General features: G+C 38.7%; 1 protein-coding gene across 1 annotated transcript in view; it reads left to right on the plus strand.

The window, feature by feature from the left end:
* Positions 1-16,783, plus strand: part of CNTNAP5 (contactin associated protein family member 5) — a 401,323-nt gene extending 384,540 nt beyond the window's left edge. The window contains exons 22-24 of the mRNA XM_074145684.1: positions 9,904-10,122; positions 15,507-15,578; positions 16,587-16,783. Of these exons, the coding sequence (XP_074001785.1) occupies positions 9,904-10,122; positions 15,507-15,578; positions 16,587-16,783 (488 nt within the window). The remainder of the gene's footprint in view (positions 1-9,903; positions 10,123-15,506; positions 15,579-16,586) is intronic.
* The last annotated feature ends 2,478 nt before the right edge of the window (positions 16,784-19,261 follow it).

Here is a 19,261-nt window from a genome sequence, read left to right on the forward strand (position 1 = left end):
ACACTTTTCAGCTCAAGTCAGAGCTAAGCTAAAAATCTCATTTTGTCAACGGTCAGCTGTAGTGCTGAAAATCTCAATCTAGTATCTCAAGGGTGGGTTGAAGGAGGGGAGAGCCAGACTCTTTTCAGTGGTTCCCAGTGACAGGACGAGGGGCAACGGGCACAAGTTGGAACATAGGAGGTTCCACTCGAATATGAGAAAGAATTTCTTCACGGTGAGGGTGACAGAGCCCTGGAACAGGCTGCCCAGGGAGGTTGTGGAGTCCCCTTCTTTGGAGATTTTCAAGACCCGCCTGGATGCAGCCCTGAGTAGCATTCTCTAAGCAATGCTGCTTCAGCAGGGGAGTTGGACTAGATGATCTATACGGTCCCTTCCAACTCTAAAAAAATTCAGTGAAATTCAATGAAATCTAAAAGAACATTGCTCATTATGACCTTTACCTAAAGCTTCAGCTATAGATACCAAATCAATAAACCAAGGCTTTCCTAACCAGCAAGATGGAACATAGCACAAAGACCTTCAAATGTGTAGCCAGCATGCTAACAAGGTGCAGCTCAGCATCATGGAGATAAACTAGATTTAGTCACAAAAATATGATTAACTTGACAAGTACAAGGTTGTTGCAAAGCCAAAAAACCCAGATGCATCTGCAGAGGTGGAGTAGAACTGAACACCAGGCTTGTCTCCAGGCGGCTTTTAATGCGTATATCTCTCTGTTATTTCTCTCTTGCCCCAAAGTTTATTGGGATTTTGTTTTAGTAATAATGATAATAGTAATAGTTCATATTCTGTAATGACACTGAAGCCATATACTTGGCCATCCAGATGGTAGGAGATCTTATTGCTGTACCAGGAATCACAGAATGCATCCCAGCTAGTCACTTTAATTCCAGCCTAATCTTAATTCTAGTTTCTTCTTTGTATGTTAAGTAAATTTCCTCAAAGTTTTTCTTCTATGTCAGGATTTAATTTTCCAGGTTTTATCCCACAGGTGTAGCTATGCTGAGTAGAGTCTTGTGCCCTTACAGAATTACAAATCCCCCTGAGTCTTCCCCTGTTCAGGATGAACAGTCCCAGCTCTATCAAGTTCATCCTCATATGAAAGGCACTCCAGTCCCTTAATCATCTTTGCAGCTCTTCACTGGGCTCACTCCAGTGAGTCCATGTCTGTAGAGAGCCCAGCACTTGACCCAGCACTCCACTATTGTTACACTCATGCAGAGTACGGGAGAAGGATCACCACCTTGTGTCTACTGGCAATGCTCTTCCCAAGACAACCCTGGATGCCAGGATGTCATTGACTGCATTTGCTACAAGGGCACATTTCTGGCTAATGGTCAGCTTGTTGACCATCAGGACCCCCATGTCTGTCTCTGAAAAGCTGCTTTCCAGCTGATCAGCCCCAACCAGTGTTAGTGGATGGGATTATTCCTAATGCAAATGCAGATCTTTACATTTCCTTTGTTGAACTCCATGAGGTTCCTTTTTTTTTTCCATTTCTCCAGCTTGTCAATGTCCCTCTGAATGGTGACACAACCATCTGGTCTACCAGCTGCTCTTCCCAGTTCTGCATCATCTCCAAACTTACTCAGGTTGTACACTGTCCCATGTTGCAAAAAAAAAACCCCAAAATATCTCTACTGCTACAAAGTCAAGAGTATTGCCTTGCTGTATCAAGAGGAGAGCTGGACCTTGTCATTTTAGGAGTGTAGAACTTAGATAAATATGTCCATTCATCATTTATAGTAGTATACAGGTAAAATGTCAACTATAGCTTATTTTAATGATGGCTCACCAGATGGTGAATAATGGTGACCTAAACCAATATCCTTCAAATTCTTCTTTGTCATTGTTCATCCCCTTGGCAAACTTCTAGACACATGTGATGCTTCGAAGTAGGCCTAGATTTCCTGTAGTGTTTGTTTTGGATGCCACTGAGATTTAGGTACCTAAAAGCACTCATTAGAAACATTTCAGTGTCCACTGAAATAGAACCAAATAAAAAAATTCTGTTCTACATGTCCAACATATCCATGCTGTACTCTTCTGGAAATCTGTCTCCTTCTTTCTTGTCACACCCCTGCTCATTTGCCTGCTCTAACAGCCTGATCCTGGCTGCTTAACCAGATGATTATACCATGTTCTTTCTGAACTCCAGCATGCGTTTCCCACTGGCTGAGAAATCTCAAAGAGAGCCTCCAGCAGGACATCATGAAAGCTTCAAACCTCTTCCTCACCAGATTTTCTTATGATAACCATTTTAGCACAACTGGAACTTTTGAAAAGTAGACTTTTATACAATGACCAGTTTTTAAATAATAGCGCTTCCCCCCTTCCTTCCTCCCCCTCCTCCCCCCCCCCGATTACACTTTCTTTAGTAAAAAGCTACTTAAACACTGGTATTTTTTCTGCTTTTCAAATCCATATTTTTCAATGGGTGCTCTACACCCAACTCTGAATTTCAGGAAAAAAACCTCCGTTTAAGGCAAAGGAGGCTCACCTGGAACTCAAAACGTAGGGACACTGACTCTGCCACAGGTTGCTTGAATGACCTTGGGCAAGCCATTTATGTGCAGATATAAAGGTAAGCAGGCATTTTATTCCCACTGGAACCAGTCGGAGCTTTACTATCTCTGTTCTCTATCAGTAAAGCATGGATAATAGAACATCCCTACATCAGAGGGGTACTAGGAGGATAAAAACATTAAAGGCTGTGAACTGTTCAGATCCACAGTAATGGGGCCATATAGCTGCCTTAGAAAGATCAATCTAAATATAAGTGTGGCTTTGAAGACAAGGGAGTAAAAAGAAGCAGCATTCAAGTAGCCAACAGACGTTTGTTGAATTCATCCTCACAGTAACCAACAGCAATAAAAAGTATTATTACCCTGTAGTTTGTTGTCATTTTTACTTCACAAATACAGAGGCAAGACACAAAAGGACCCATCCAAAGCTCATCAGTATCAGTGGGAGTTTTTCCATGGACTTTTTTGAGTACTGGATTCAGGCCCCAAGTGGGTCATACAGTTTATGGCAAAGCCTCAGTGAAATCTTAACCAGAGTCCCAGTTCATTTACTTTAAGTACTCCTTGCAGAGATCATACTGCTGTATTTAACCACATGAGCTCTATTGGCAATCTGACCTAACTGTGAAGCTGACTCTGCTTTGAACAAGGGATTGAACTGCGTGACCTTCAGAGGTGTCTTTCAACTGAAATTATTCTGTAATTCTCTGATCTCAGAGACACATTTGCATATGTTTAGGTCTTGTCTAGAAAAAAAGCTGCTATCCCAATGGAAAATATCTGTTATTTGTTTTGGGCTTGACCTTAATGAATCTTTGAAAACTTCTTACTGTGCCCCAACATGTCTAAATCTTCCACCATTATAGTCTCTGGAAAAATAATCGCTGACGGAGAGAAATGAGTCTCATTGCAGATTTGCTTCTGAGTGATTTAATATACTAACTGTGTAGTGATACCAGAGTAAAAGGGTAACACTGAAAGGGATACAAGAGTATTCTGAAGAAAAGGGTTGCAAAGATTTCTTTAGCACCTGTTAATATTGACCTAATTTATTTGTGTCTTCAAAGTGATGAATTAACAAACCTTCCCATATTGACAGTGTAAAGAACTGTGTAGTTTAGCGTATGATCATGATAACTTTTATCTCTAAAAGCCCAAACTAAAACACACTCAAGTTGTAGGAGTCTTTCCACTGAATCATTCAGCTTTGGTAGAAAGTGTAGGTAGAAGAAAGTTTATCTGGAAAATAATTTTATTAAAATCATTATGTAGGTGCAGAACAATTCTTACGATTTCTACAGTAGCCTTTCTTATTAAAAGTTCACAAGAAGAAAATGGAACCTGTACATTGAAGATATCACAGAGGAATTAATCCAAGAGTGATATTATATTGGGGGAGATGATAACAGGATAATTAAATCAGAAGGGGTAAGTTGGCATTAACTCTGAGATACAAAAGCTTCCCTAAATAATCATCTCCTTTTAGAGATTTTCTATGGAAAAGACCTAAGTCCAGTTTTTTGATGGAAAGTCATTCCCTTTTTTAAACTTCCAAGATCACAACTTCCTTGAGAAATTTAAAGTCACAGTCTCAGAATATTGTGCTCTAGCATTTCAAACAATAGAGCAATGGCTGCAAGAGATAGTGGCTGGACTCATCTGGTCACTGCAAAGGTCTTTCCTTTACTGCATGCTCTTCTCACTCTAAATACCTATTTCTTAGACCATACTCCGGGAAAAGATCTCTTGGGTGCATTATAGGGCACCTTTAAAAGTAATTGGTTTTCCTCCTAGTAGCCTAGTAAAGCAGTAAGGAAAATGGAAATGACTACTTAGGATAAAAGCGGAGAGGCGTTTGGGACCAAAATGGCAGCAGTTAAAATAAGCAAAGTTTGGCTACCTCAGGCACTTCAAGTAATCCAAGGTCTAAGCCAATAATGCCATCATGTCTCTATCAAAAAAAGACCAAATATTCAGACTTTTTCCACAGCAGTATCATTTACCATGTGGTCATAACACTGTGCTTAAATCCTGGTTTTCTTGATGATAATACTGCCTAAATAAGTGTCTAAGGTCATCTACTTCTATCCAGAAATTTTATTTTTAGTCTGAATACTTGCTGGAGTTAATTTTAACTGTCTGCTCTTTGTCTGAGAAAAGCATGTATTCTTTTGCACATCGTCTCTCCGTCTTCTTTCATATTTCTTCTTTTTATAAATTATATTTTGCGCCCATGCAAAATCACATAGGGATGGCTGTGTTGTGACAGATGAAGATTCAAGTGTCAAAAACTGTGACATGTAACAAATTTCACATTGCAACTCCAAGCAGTGCTTCATTTTCCATGACAAACTGTCTTTAAGAAAACATACTAAATGCATGTCTGAAATTATCTACGCTAAACCTAATGAAACAAAAATTCTCAAATGTTCCACTTGGCATGAAATGCTCAATTGCCATCAAGCAAATCCTAGTGCATTCTGCTCATTCCTGGGAAAACCTGTGAGAAAAATTACCTTTACTTTGTTCTTGTTCTCTCTTGCTTTTTCAGAATTGTTTTGGAGGTGCGTTGAATGCCTGGAGCCTGTCTCCAGTTCAAACTCATCCTTTTCTTAAGCAAGAGCCAAACTGGTTGAGCTCAATGGTTCTAATCAGGAAAAATTTCTGTGTTGTTCACTCTACTGCCTTTGTGGCAGGCTCACACCAGGAAATGAGGTTATTCCAATGATGACTTTTTGTGGATTCCAGTCTAATCCTAAACATGCTTTCTACCCTTTTTAAGTTAATGATTAGGATCAGCAATCTTTACTGAGATTGCTGAAGGACATAACAGCATATTTTTCAAGGTAGCCACACAGTTACCTGCTAGTCAACTGTTCTGATAGAGGGGCAGTGAGGAGAGTCTTCTACTTCAAGGTCATGGGCTAAAATCTAGTGACAATGACCAAGAAGTGATCTTGCCAGTGCTGTTCAGCACCTTGGCAAAATTAGGTGATGGATATACTTTAACTTCCACAAAAATAATCTTTCTTTTTCTCAGGCTGAAAAAAAAGGATAACCAGTGCTTCAGCATACAAACTAAATTACCCTTTGCACTTCTACCAGTGATTCACTTAGAATAATTAATTAATTAGGGCACAGACATTTAAAACAGGCTATGTCTGCTCTCACTGATGTTAAAAATAACTTTTGATTAAAGAAATCCACGATGGACCTTCCTGGATGTAAGTGAGCACACAAGTAAACTTTGGACTCGGATTTAAGTTTCTGAGTGACATGAAATTAATGTTTATAAAGAAAGAACAAAAAGATTTGGATAATGTTTGCGGTCTCATTTTCCACAGTGATATCTTTAGAAAAAAGGTCTTTTGAGCCACTATCTCTGCATGCAAATAACGCTTTTGATTTGTCTTTAATTCTAGTTACCTGTCATATTAGTTATCATTTAATGTGTCATTTTGCTGATACGTTGCTGAGCAGCTGAATGCTTGGTCCTTGAGAATTCCAGAATAATTCTATTTATGATGAAAATTAATTCCCCATTTCTGAGATACTAAGACTTAAAATTGTTTTATTTATTTGATAATCTTAGAAGAAGCCTGTTGTATATGGCAGAGGTGCACAAAGAAACAGCAGTGGAACAGGATGTCTGTTTTGGTGAACAGGAAGGATTCAGCAGATAAATTATGTTCATAGAATCAATAAAGTTTAAAAAGTACAACTACATGTTAAGACTTAATCCTCATTACCACAGAAAACCATTGCAAATACACTGAGAACAGGAAAGCAAAACTGACACAAAACTTACTGAGCTGTGACATCGCAGACAGCTTCCAGGGAGCAGCTAGAGGACCCATCAAGAAGCCAGACCAACTTATGCACAGCTCAGCAGACAAAGCTTAAAAATTACCTCCTAAAAATATGAATGAACTTAAGTTGTGGGGAATGAACAGTTAAATTACTCAAAAACCAAACAAGATTGCTTTCTTAGCCCACATGTAGAAAACAGCCAAAGTAACTCAGCTTCCAGTACCAAGAACAGAAACACAATGCTAAAATGTCAGAAGATCAAACCAAGTCATCAGCAGCAATTCAGTGTGATTTTGCACAATTCATGGAAAGATTCACAGCATAACCAGAGGAAAGTCAGAGGAAGCCCACTGATGTGTTGTATGACCTTACTTCAACACAGACCTTGGAACTTAACCAAGGTGCTTCTCTTACTGAGCGCCATGTCACGTAGCGAAAATATCTTTTGGAAAAACATTTTATTATGATTTAAAGACTTCAAGTGACAGAGTGGCCTCTAATAAGCCTTTCACAGAGGTAACCATGTCATAATCACTGATTTATATTATCCACTCAAGAATTCAGAGGGCAGAACAAGTCATTCACATCCAAGTTGTGTATGTCTCTTGTTGAGAACAGTGAAAGCCCCTCTTTCTGAAAGACATAAGGCATGCACCCAAAGCCATATAAGAAAGCAAACTGTATCTGTGCATATGGGATTTTTACTAGAGAACTCTGGGGTTGGTTTTGGTTTGTTCTTTGATTTCTTTTTTTCAAATTGCAAAGCCTTTCAACAACAAGTCTCCTACTTCTCATTCATGCAAAGCTTACTTTGACAAAAGACTCCTAGAATTGGCCCTTAATTTGACTTTTTAAAAAAAGCTTTCATAAGTACTGTATCTTAGACTTTTCAAACTACTGTACCATGAAAAAAGGAATTCATTATTTCTTAGGCTTTACCTTTTGCACATTGGGGCAGAACAGAGCAATTCAGCTTGCCTGATGTCTAAAACATACAACAAATCCACCTTTTGTGTCAGAGCTAAGAAAACAGGAAAGGCTGAGAGTAGGAATGTTTGCAAAGGGTTTTGTAAATTCAACAAAGATGGCAAATACTGTAAGTCACTCTTTTAGTTTTACATAAGCCTTCTTGCAGAAACTGGGAAACAATTCTTTGTTTCATATCACTCCTGCCAATATCTCATTAAAAACCTGAATGCATCTAATTCCTACACACTTTGAGAAGAGGAAATGCAAACCTTTGTAAGACTACAGGTTTTCCAGTGGCAAAGCCTCACTGTTTCCCTTCATATCTCTCTTTCTTGCAGTTACTCACAGCCCAGAGGCTGTCCCCATGACAGCTCTGCAGGCTAAGCAGCTCTCCTGTAAGACCTCTTGGAGAGCAAGCTCACATCATACCTTGCTTTGCTGAGAAGCAGCTAAACTCTTCCACGTTATAGTTCCATGAAGACATTCAAATATAGTTAGAAATCTTTCTTAGCTAACTCCCTCTGACTGTATGACATAATGGTAACAGATCTTGAGCATCAAAAGAATGTTGTTAACCCAAAGTGGGGTCATTTACCCGGTGTGCAGACACCAATATACACACAGAGCAGAGGTATTATCTATTTATTTCATTTCTGCAGAGGTGGATGCTAGGTGGTAATCCACAAAGCTAGCACACTAGCCTAAAAACTCTTAGGAATATTTATATGGTTCAAAACACAGAAATACACACCCTTAGTTATAATTATTGGTTAGTACCTTATCTTAAAAAAATGTATTGGTTAGTACAGTTTCTTGTTTTCATTTAAAGTTACAAGGTCCTTGTAACTTTGCATGCATGATGTGTGCATGCTCCAGTTCCATGGTGAGGATAGTCCAATTTGGCCTCCAGTTGAGTTGGTGGTCATGATCTCCCATTGCTACCTTTACCTTTCCCCCAGTTACTGCAAAATCTTGTTGAATTCATGCCTTATTCAGCAGCTGTCTGGTTCTCAGCCGGTTTCGGCGCCTCCTGTTGTGGGATGTTGCTTATTGTCAGCCTTCTGTTCTTCAAGGATATATTCATCATCGAGGCATTTATTGTTTATATCAAATGTCTGGTTTCACAGGGCCTTGTGACCTTTTTACAGCTCTTTATTCTTACCTAGGGAGAGATTCTACCTTCTAAAATATATTTTACCCTTTTAAAGGTATATTCTGCATTCTTAAAGTACCTCAGTGTGATTTGGGCTCATTTTGAGATTTCTCTGTATTTTCTTGTATGTAAAAGACATCTATGTAATTCAAGTAGCTATGTCAGTTTTAAGAGAAGGTCTACTTTTTTTCCTAAATCCTTTTGGCTGAGAGCTTGTAAAATCATTGTACTTGAATGATAGTGGAAAAATTGGACCTTATTTTAAAGTTCACCATTTTACTCTTTCAAGCTTTGAAAATAAACTTTAAAAGCAGGGAATCCTTATTTTCCAATGTCATTGGAAGTATTTCCAAAACTTTCAATGCTAGAAGTTTGTTCATTAGCAGGTAATTTTTAAGAATTTGAATAAATTTTGACACTATATGTGTGTGCATTTGTGGGGTTTTTTTTGTTTGTTTGTTTGATTGATTGACCTAGATATAAGGCGCATCATGTTACAGACCTCTGAGCAGTATGAATTTCAATTTCTGGAAAGTAAATAAATGAGAGCTTGGAGGAAAGAGGAGATGGCTTGTCTGTCCTTCACTGACTTTCAAAAACAATCTTTGATATTAAAACATTTGGAACCAAATAAAAAACACCTTTGAACTGGCTTTCTCTTTGTGAAATTTAAATGAAGCCAGACCAACAGATAAACTAATTGCACTATCTCGTCTTCAAGCTGGAAAAGAGTATGGAGATATTGGGTTTGGTTTTGATTTAGATAAAAAGGGCTATAGTTTTGCTTTTATTTTGTTACTGGAATGAGGCTAGGCCTGGCTCATAACTCGGAGGATTCCTAGGAACTCTGATTATAAGAATGTAACATGATTAGATGCATCAGAAAAATATGTTTTGAAGAAGGGTGGAAGCCTACGTCAGCAAGCCATTCAGTATTCGGCCTCAGGAAGCATTGTATAATAGACAAGAGAGAGCAGGTTCCTTCATTAAAAGAGCTGAGGTAGAATGCCTTGAATGGTCCATATTTCTAGAACTGATGTTAGCAGATGGAAAAAAAGTTAAAGAGCATCATCCCCAGGATCCTGTGATATTCAGTGTTGCTATTTTTACTGTTTATTTTTAATATTGCTATTGGCATAGTTAGCACCTGTGATTTGTTAGATGCTGTACAGACAGTAGAGAAAATGGATGAGGAAAGAAGCGCAATGGAGGCTTTTATGCCAAGCTAACTAGATTCAATGTAAGTAGCTTTGAAGAGGAGGGACTGGGAACTGGAACCTCATGGGTCAGGCCAGGTAGAACTTCTAGACTATTGAAGGAGAACCTGAACAGTTGAGATTGGAGGAAGAGAAATAAAAGGGGTGAGTAAGGTAAAAAACAATTCATTTTTTTTAATGCCTTCCTAAAACAGATAATTCCTGGAGTGTTTTTTCTGTTGTACTGCAGATAGTTTGTCACTGGACCCTGAAGTCTCAAAGGCAAATGCCTATGGTTTCACTGGCTGCCTGTCCTCTGTTCAGTACAACAACATTGCTCCCCTGAAAGCTGCCTTACGCCATCCCAGTGTTGCTCCCGTGACTGTCAAAGGCTTCTTGACTGAATCCAGCTGTGCATCCATAATGGAAGCTGATGTGAACACAGTAACTACGATATATTCCTCATCAGGTATGTTCTGCCAAGAGGGAAACAGGGAATTTAAAGGATACTGTAGGGTGAGATTTCCTTCCTTTCTGCTGTAATGCAATTGTGATAGTATAAATATTAGAACTGGAAAGTTGCCTTTTTTTCTCAGAATTAGGAATGTTGAGGATGGGCATTGCAGTTAGCCAAGGCCCCTTTAAAAGTCATTGTACTAAAAGAAAGTTTTCAGTCTAAGCTCCTGGATTGCCTAAAACATGACTAGAACAAATGAAAAAGTCCCAAAGCCATAAGGGAAACAGGATTGGAAGTGTTGTTATGCACCTGATTTGCCATTCATGTCCACTCTAGATAGCTCCAGTGTTGCAGATCTCAAAGGAGAACATAAATGTTACATAGACTCTGTATCCCAGTGGTGATGAAGCAATGGGAGTCATACAGCAAACAAGTTGAATTTGTTCCCACCCTGACAGAAATGAACAAAAACTCCTTGTACAAACCCCTTGACACGTGTGTGTGACTCCATTGAATGCTTGTAGTTTGTTCTCTCAGGCTAAGGAGAAGGAGCACTACTTGAGTGGTACCAGTAAGATGATCCCAATAGTTCGTTTATCTTTTGCAATCCTGAAACTGTCCTCTGGGAGTCTTAAGCATTTTGCATATGTGAATTTGTATGCAGAGAAGGCAACTCAGAGCAGCTGGAAGTGTTGTCACCAGGAACAGGGGCAATTAAGTTGCTGCTTTAGTCACCAGTGGATGTGGCAGAATTCTTAATGACCAGAAAGGGGTATAAATTATGGGCTATTTTTTGCTCCTTGACCTATGAAGCCACTTTGTCTTTTCTGATAACTAATAAAATTCTGGTTTAGATCATAATATGATTCCTTTGACATTTGTACTTGCATCAAATCCCCATTTGCTGCAGCTTCTGCCTAAGATATTCAGCAGAAAACAAATGATGCTATTAGCATTCTGCATAGGGAAAAAGGCTCCTGATTACTCTGTGGAGAGTGGCTGCCAGTGTGTGCGTGCTTCTCCCCACCCCCCAACTTTCTTCTCACTGCCCAGAGTTGTCTAAGGTATCTGCTCTGACGCACAGAAGAAATGTGTCTCATAAATACCCAATGGGCAACGATACTGAAAATATGAACTCCTTGCCCTATGATCTGTCACCTCGATGATCTAATTTTTGTAAAGAGTTTAGAAAGCAGTAGAACCTGAAGCTTAGAATGCAGGACAGAACACAGGGCAAAGTGTAGTGTCTTTGGACACTTACAATCAGTTGCACTCAATTGTCAAGGTTAAGCACTGTTATATCAGAAATGCAGAATTAATATAAAAGCTCATGCCCGTCTTTGCCACTCTCTGCTTTAAAATATGATTTCCTCTCCAAATGATGTATTAACTGACACTACTGCCTCACTATTCACACTGGATTTGATTAAAGCCTGAATAAGATCTTTAGAACAAGTTAGTTCTGAAGACTAAATATCTTTATATGCTATAGTAAGAGCACTGGGCGGTAGACTCTTGTTTAAAAAAAATTCCAATTTGTAGCAAATTATACTTTGTATAGATGTGCTTGAGAATTACATTCATACACAGAAAGGAAACATTTTAAGAAATAAAAAGAAGACAGAGTTAAGGATTAACTTTCAAATTTACTGCTCATATCTCAATTCATCAGTTCCCAATTTCTCATTATTGAGTGTCTGAGAAGAAAAATAGAACTTCAAAGTTGACTGTACATGTCTGTGTCAATTTTCTAATGTACAGATACAACAAAAAAGCCCTCTAGGAAATCTCTCTTTAAATGTGTGAAAAAAGATTTCTATATTTATAACTTGAAAACAATTGAAGCTCTTTCCTTCAGAGACGAATACTTGCTGTCTTCAAGAAAGTTTCCTAGCAGACAGATATGGAATAATATCCATTCACTCGTGGCTCAGTTATCTATACACACTCTTTCTGATTAGGAAACAGAAAATGAAAGGTGACTTACTGTGTTTTTAATATATAACAAAGGTCTGCAAATCACCTTCTTCCTTGCAGAGGCATGTGCAGAGGTTTTGGTATTCTGAACTCTACAGTGATGACAGAGATAATGGACCTTTACTGTGCGTTATATATATATATATTTACATAAAAATATTGTAAAAGCCAGAGCAGATTTAGTTGTGTGAATGCTGGAGTCTTGAGCTGTCTACTTCAGCTGAAGAGCTGGTCTTCATGCATTTAAAGCAAAAAATGCCAAAGACTTTCCTAAGTCTGAAACTACACAGAAAAATTTTGCTTCTGAAACTCAGCTCAAACAGTGCAAGTCCCTGTCTCACTGTGCTAGTTGTGCTGGATCTGTTATTCCAAACAAGGAGGAGCTGGACAGGGATGTGCTGGGACAGCCTTGGCTGTAGCAACTGTGATATGTTGGAGTTCAGGATCCTGAGAGGAAGGAAAAAAAGCAGAAAGTGTGACTGCAACCCCAGACTTCAGGAGAACAACCTTGACCTTGTCATGGACCTGCTTGAAGGACCTGCTTGAAGGTCCTGCTTGAAGAATCCCACGGAATACAGCCCTGGTGAGGAGAGCTGGTTCAAGGATCACCTCCTCCAAGGTCAAGAATGCTAGATTTCCTGCTCATTGGGATGGACCAAATGTGGCAGAAGGCCCAGAGAGGTTGTAAAATCTTGATCCTTGGATCTATTCAAAATCCAAACGGATACAGCTCTGAGAAACTTGCTGTAATAGACTTTGATTTGATGAGATGATTTCCAGAGGGGCCTTCTGACCCCAGCAATGCTTCCAAGTGAATTCCAGTGATTCACACTGTAATGTCATCAGTTTTATCTAAAAGGAGGAGGATGTCCTGTTAAGGTCCCATATGAGACACAGTATTGCTTTTCCTTGACTTCAGAGTTTATTGTGTTCCCACTGGAGACGGTTCTGCTGTCATATACCATCTGCTCCATTGCAACAAACCCTCCTCTCCTTGTATCCTGATTTTATTTCTCAGGCAAAACATAATTCTTAAGGCCGATGTCTGTTAGCCTCCATTCTGAAACTCCAACATTTTTTCTGTTTTTTCTCTCGGTGCATAAATTCCGGTAACAGTCGCAAAAAATTGTAAAGCTTTAATAGAGTTCAGTGTCAGATCTTATATAATATCTTAGCCATGAATGACATCTTATATAATTTTTAAGGTTGAAATTTAATTTCATGCTTTTTTCATACATAGTTAATAATTTTTCATGACTCTATTAGACTAATATCATGCACCAGATACCAGCTGGAGATTTTTCTCCAGTACAGGAGGACTGATGTTCAACAGATGTGAATTTTTATTGTAACTGATTTCACTGGCACCAGCTGAGGGCTGTGGTAGAAAATATCTCACCAAAATTCCAGTATCTGAAAGTTAAATCATCTTGAGTCTAAAATAATGATTATGCCCCTCTTCTACTTTGTGGAAAGGAACAGGTGAATCACACTGTCCATCTTTGACAGCCATCTTAGGATATAAAGTATCTGTAGACTCTCTTCCTGTTTGACTAAATAAAAAAAGCCTAAATTACTAGTTTTGATTTATATAAATAACTCTGAGATACTGATAAATAAAGGAGATGAACCTACCCATGATGTACCAAATTATGAGCAACCTTGTATCTAACTTTGAATTTGGCTCTGCTTTGAATTTATGCTCAAAGGACTGAGATTGGGCTAAATAACCTCCAGATTTCCCTTCCAACCCAACCTTTTCTATGATGTCATCTATTTTTATGTGTGAAAAAACAATTTTATTCCCACTCCAATCCCACTAATGTAGTAAACGAGAGGAAGCATTGCCATGACTATTTGTTTCTTGGCAACATCACCACAGGCACGCAATATCCAAGCAAGGGGCTTCTTCTAAATAGGTCTTGAGTGTCCAAATCTGTCATTGGCAATTACCATTCATGTTAATAATGGATGTACTGGAGGTGTTCGGTTGGCCCCAAAAGTCCCTTTTGTTCCTGTAGCTCAGTCAATGAACTTTAGGCATGGGGAACCTTGACTTTTCAGTATGGATGCTTTCAATGAGAAATCCTTCCACTTCTAAAACTAGCAGTAGAGTTTCACCTTCTAAAACATGAAAGCCTCTTTGAGGCCGATGTCTTCTGCACATTTTTGGGGCTGGTATCAGTGATGTAAAGAATAAGGAATAAGTGCCCCATTTAAGAACCTGAATGGCCCAAAAACCACCATCAATACAAACTCAGCACCTCCTGATACACAAATATGAAATTGTTGATTGTTTCAATAAATAAACATCTTCTTGAGCAAAGAGATACCAAAATGTGGCTGAGTCAGCTACTAAGACAAGGGTGTTCAATTTCAATAATCCATGCAACACCGAATTTCTCGGTTAGGCTTCCACCTCTTGCATCTGAAAGATCAGTTTGATAAAGCATTATAATATATAGCAGAGACATTCATCCATAACTCGCACGTACAGACTCTGTATGATAGCCTGAAGGCTTGTAAAGGAGAGAAACACAGATAGGAATCTCCTCAAAGGAGAGATTGAGCTGAAAGGAAAAAGATGTGAAGGTGCAGAAAAGCTGGATTCAGTTAGCAATCGAAAACGCAGCATTTTCTGAAACATGCAGGACTAAAGCTGGTAACTCCACTGCTGTAACTCCACTGACTTCAGGGAGGGCTTGACCTCTTGGGTTTGGATCTGAATTTGAAACTGCCAGAATGTAGACTGTTTGGCCCAGTGTTTCGGCAATAGTCATTTATAGGTAAGGTACAAGAGACCTCCAACACTGAGAAGCCTTTAATATAGGAATTAATTTCTGACCCTTCTCTGTTTTAAATCCAATTTGACCAGTGCAATGGAGAGAAAAACATCCCTTCCAAAAAGCTGTCCGAAACAGAGACTGCTTCTCTTTATGGGATTGAATTGAACCTGTATATCTGCATCTACAAACGTAGGTCAGGTCTCAACCTGCCTAGTCTTCCTTTCCTTTTGCTTCTTTCTGATATTGTTTCTTAAGTATCCAAACAAACAAGCAAACAAAAACCCCAAGCTCTGACTGAGAAAAGCTCCCAATGGGCTATCTAGTTCAAATGTCTCTCTGATTCTTCTACCAATAAACTGAGACAACACTTTCAGATGTTAGTGTGAGCTTTCCTGTTTCCTTTTAAATATACCCTTAACAGACTTTGCTCCTGAAGATGTAGAAGAAAATTGTCCTGCAAGCTCACTTTATTTTTCAGAGAGCTTTCTGGTTCGATTCTCCAGTCCCCCAAATCACATCCTTTGAAAACAGATTAGAATTCATGACGGTAAGAGGGCTCTTCTGTCTAAGCCACAGAGAAAATGAATATAGTTGATACAGAAAATAAGTCCTGTTTTGTTTAACCAACTGCAGATCCTTTTGGGAAGACAGATGAAAGAGAGCCTCTCACCAATGCAGTCAGAAGCGATTCAGCTGTGATTGGAGGTAACTTCATTTTTAAAGATTACAACTGAAAAATAATTCGGTCAAGGCAAACATCTATGGTGCTTTAAATCTGGGCCCCATAAAATCCAGTTCAAGTTTTTTGTAATGTAATGCAGGTCTAGTATTTGCTGTATTTATTAGCACATATCTGTATCAAGCTTCCTAGATAGGCACCTGCATTATGGATGAAGTTAATGGTGGTGGATATTACCCCAAAAAAGGCATTATGGGTTGTCAAGAACCTGAGTGTTCTAAAATATAACAAAAGTGTCTATCTGCCTGCTTGAGCAGGGAATTTGGACAAGATGTCCTCCAGAGTTCCTTTCCAACCTCAACCATTTTCTGATTCCATGTGATTTGTGATCTGAGATCCAGCTTACTAGTAGTTGTTTTACACACTACTCTGATGAGAGCTTCAACACAGTGTTCACATATCCTGTATTTCTTGAGCTCTGTCTTTGCAAGCTGGTGGTGTAGTAGAACTCGTTAGACTGTATGGAAGCATTTATATATCAGTGAAAGTTGTCCTCCTAGCTTCATGTATGGTTTTCATTTTCCTTTAACAACCTGGAAGGCGATTTATCTCTGTTCATTTTATAGGATGCCCTGTAGGGACCTGCCTTTGATAATATCTAGAAGCTAAAAACCAAAGTGTACAAGGCTCATGCAAGGTTTCCAGAGATAATTCAGAAGAAAATACAACAGAGCAGGAATTTGTATGTGCATACAGATTTAGTTTTTTTAAAAACAAACACACTGACTGAGATTTACTTCCAGTGAAAGCAGAATTTGACTGAAATTAGAAGGTCAATTCCTTCAATGCTTGCTGCTTTTAGTCTTACTTGAGGTGACAAAATGTAACTAAAAACTACCAGGTTACCAGGGAGAGTACAAGAAAGGCAGATGATCGTGTATAGACTGAAATAAACTGATATATCATATCTACTAGCTGTTGTGCATTGGTAATGTATTTTTGAGGTAACCCAATCCTTTTTAACCCCTCTTCAGGTGTAATAGCAGTTGTGATATTTGTCATCTTTTGCATCATTGCCATCATGAGCAGATTCCTCTATCAACACAAACAAGCACATCGAAGTAACCAGACGAAGGAGAAAGAATACCCGGAAAACCTTGAGAGCTCCTTTAAAGCTGACATTGACTTGCAGAACACAGTGAGCGAGTGCAAACGGGAATATTTCATCTGAAGGACAATGCAATTTCTTCTTACTCTTTCCTAACCTTCCTTCCTTTCTTCCTTCCTTTTTTTTCTTTTTGTAATTTTTTTTAAACATTCGTTTTTTTGCTGACTTCTTTTTCATTTGGAAAAGACCGCCCTGCACAGGAAACACTGAAAACAATCACAGTACCTCGTTCTCTGCACAAGAACCTGGCAGTCACAGTTTACTTCTGTAGCTCAAGAGACCTGTTATCCCACCCTACACAATATAAGATCCACATGCACACCTGGTTTCTGCTGTGGGTTCCTGGATGTTTCAAAGTCTCTACATTTATTTGTGCTTTTCTCTGGAGCCATTTAATTCATCACTTTTACACTAGAGCTGGACTATGTGAAGTAGAGGTAAAGTAGCTGAACACGTAGCTCTGCAGATACTGGGACAGGATAGAGGGAAAGAATGAGACCAAAATGCCTGAGTAATTTTACAGGCTCATTTAGAGCAATCATAAAGAACTGGCCAAATTCTCAAATTATATGAATTGATATATGCCTATTGATTTCAATGGTTTTACATTAATCTATAGTTGAGAAGCTGGTCTGAGGTAAGGAAAAATAAAATCGTCCTCATTAAGCTCCTTTCCCCAACCTCCTGTCCTTTTACTGTAACTTTTAGGCTTATCAGTACTTTTCCAACAATATATATATCAACAATAAGTGTCATTCTCATGCACCTCTTTCATCTTCATCTCATACAGCTGGCTATGTAGACCCAACATACTTTAGCATAACTCTAGCTGAAGCATGGAAAATAGTAGCTTGAATCTCCAAGGGTTATAGGAAGCTGCTAGGACTTAGGTGCTCTATATTTCTCTGAAATGTTAGAAATGCAACATATATCTGTTCATGCCATATGGAGGGTTATCATGCACTGAGGTTAAACACTGTTGCTGCTGTGGCAAAGAAAAAGTACATAGACAAGAAAAAACAAAAATAGTTTAATCTTGAATATGACTCACACCTTCTGCCAGTTCTTCTAAAAAAGAAAAAAATCCAACTACTAAAAAAACCCAACCAAAACTGCATGAAAGATTGATTGATATTTCCTGTTTGTAGAAATTGGAGTATCTTCTCCAAAGTTAAATAGAGAGAGGTCTGATGTCACATCTAAAAAGGTAAATATTTAATCAACCCTGTTTACAAGGAAGAATATTAGGCAAACAAGTTAAAAAAGATCCCAAATACTCTTCTTTGAATTAGTCTCCTGTCCTGTTTTTCTAAAGTCTTCTGTCCTTTCCTGATTGGGAACAATACCGAAGACTCAAATACTGCCCATTTTACGTGTGCTGCATGGTTTCAGTGTGAGGCTGGAAGACCTTCTTTTGAGTCACAAACATCCTAAGGTAAGAAATGGAGAAGTCCTACCAAGGGAGGTTTTTTACACCTGCTTGTGTCTATGTGACATACTACCTTCACAGGGCTGCTGAAGACTATGTAGAATTTTCTGTCAGACTTGAAGGTTTCTGACAGGAGTTGAATCAAAAAAAAATATATCCTATTTATTGCAGTACTCTTGATAAGAATCAATTCAATACAATTAATTGTGTAGCTGAATCTCTTTCTTTGTCCCCTACACCCTTCTGTAGTCATTCTGGGGTTTCTGCATGGTGATCCTTTTCACATAGATTAAAATCAAAGAATCCCAGTATGAGTGAATAACCTACAGCAAACTAGAGATAAGGTTACACATCCAACAGGTGCTTTTTTTTCCAGGCAATGCATTGCAAAGGTATGTAGCTGGTTATTTTTTTTTTATGGGAGGAGGGGACAGACAAGGAAGAATAAATAAATGACAGTGTGGATGTGGTGATTCTTCACCGCTTCTTTTGGAAGACTTTGTGAGAAGTAGCATCAGTGAAGAGAAAGCAATCTTGGAATGATATCGCTCTCACATGAAGAGGAATATTGAGGCCAGCCCCATAATCAGAACTCTGACCGGGCAGTTTTATAAAGCTATTTATATTGAAATTAGTATTGTGCCATTCTTCCTTGATCGCAGTCGACAACAGCCCTTTTGCTTCATGCTGGCTGTTTGCATGATACATGACTACTGGAGAGTGTTTCTGCATGATGAGATGTGTAATGATGGACACATTAGCTGTTTTCCCTGTACATTGCTTTATCTTTTGTGGTGAAATCCTGGCAAAGCAATTCTCTTTTCTCCTTCCTTCCTCCCCCCAGATAAAGCTGCTTTCTCTGTCATGGTGGGAAGGGAGGAATAAGCAAGCACACGGGCTCCTCTGCCCATGTTTGAGTCATCTTATCTGAAATGGACTCCGTATGAGACATCTCTGAATCCTAATGTACTTAGTTGACTTTATGGAGAATAGAATAGGAAGGAGAGGAAAGCCCACAGCTATATGTTTTTCTCTAGCCAAAGTAACAGATACAAATCATCCTTCTGCTTTCCCACTTGTTAGTTTCCAGGAATAAAATTACTACAAAGTGC

Source organism: Numenius arquata, chromosome 3, assembly GCF_964106895.1.
Source record: "Numenius arquata chromosome 3, bNumArq3.hap1.1, whole genome shotgun sequence".
Taxonomy (NCBI): domain Eukaryota; kingdom Metazoa; phylum Chordata; class Aves; order Charadriiformes; family Scolopacidae; genus Numenius; species Numenius arquata.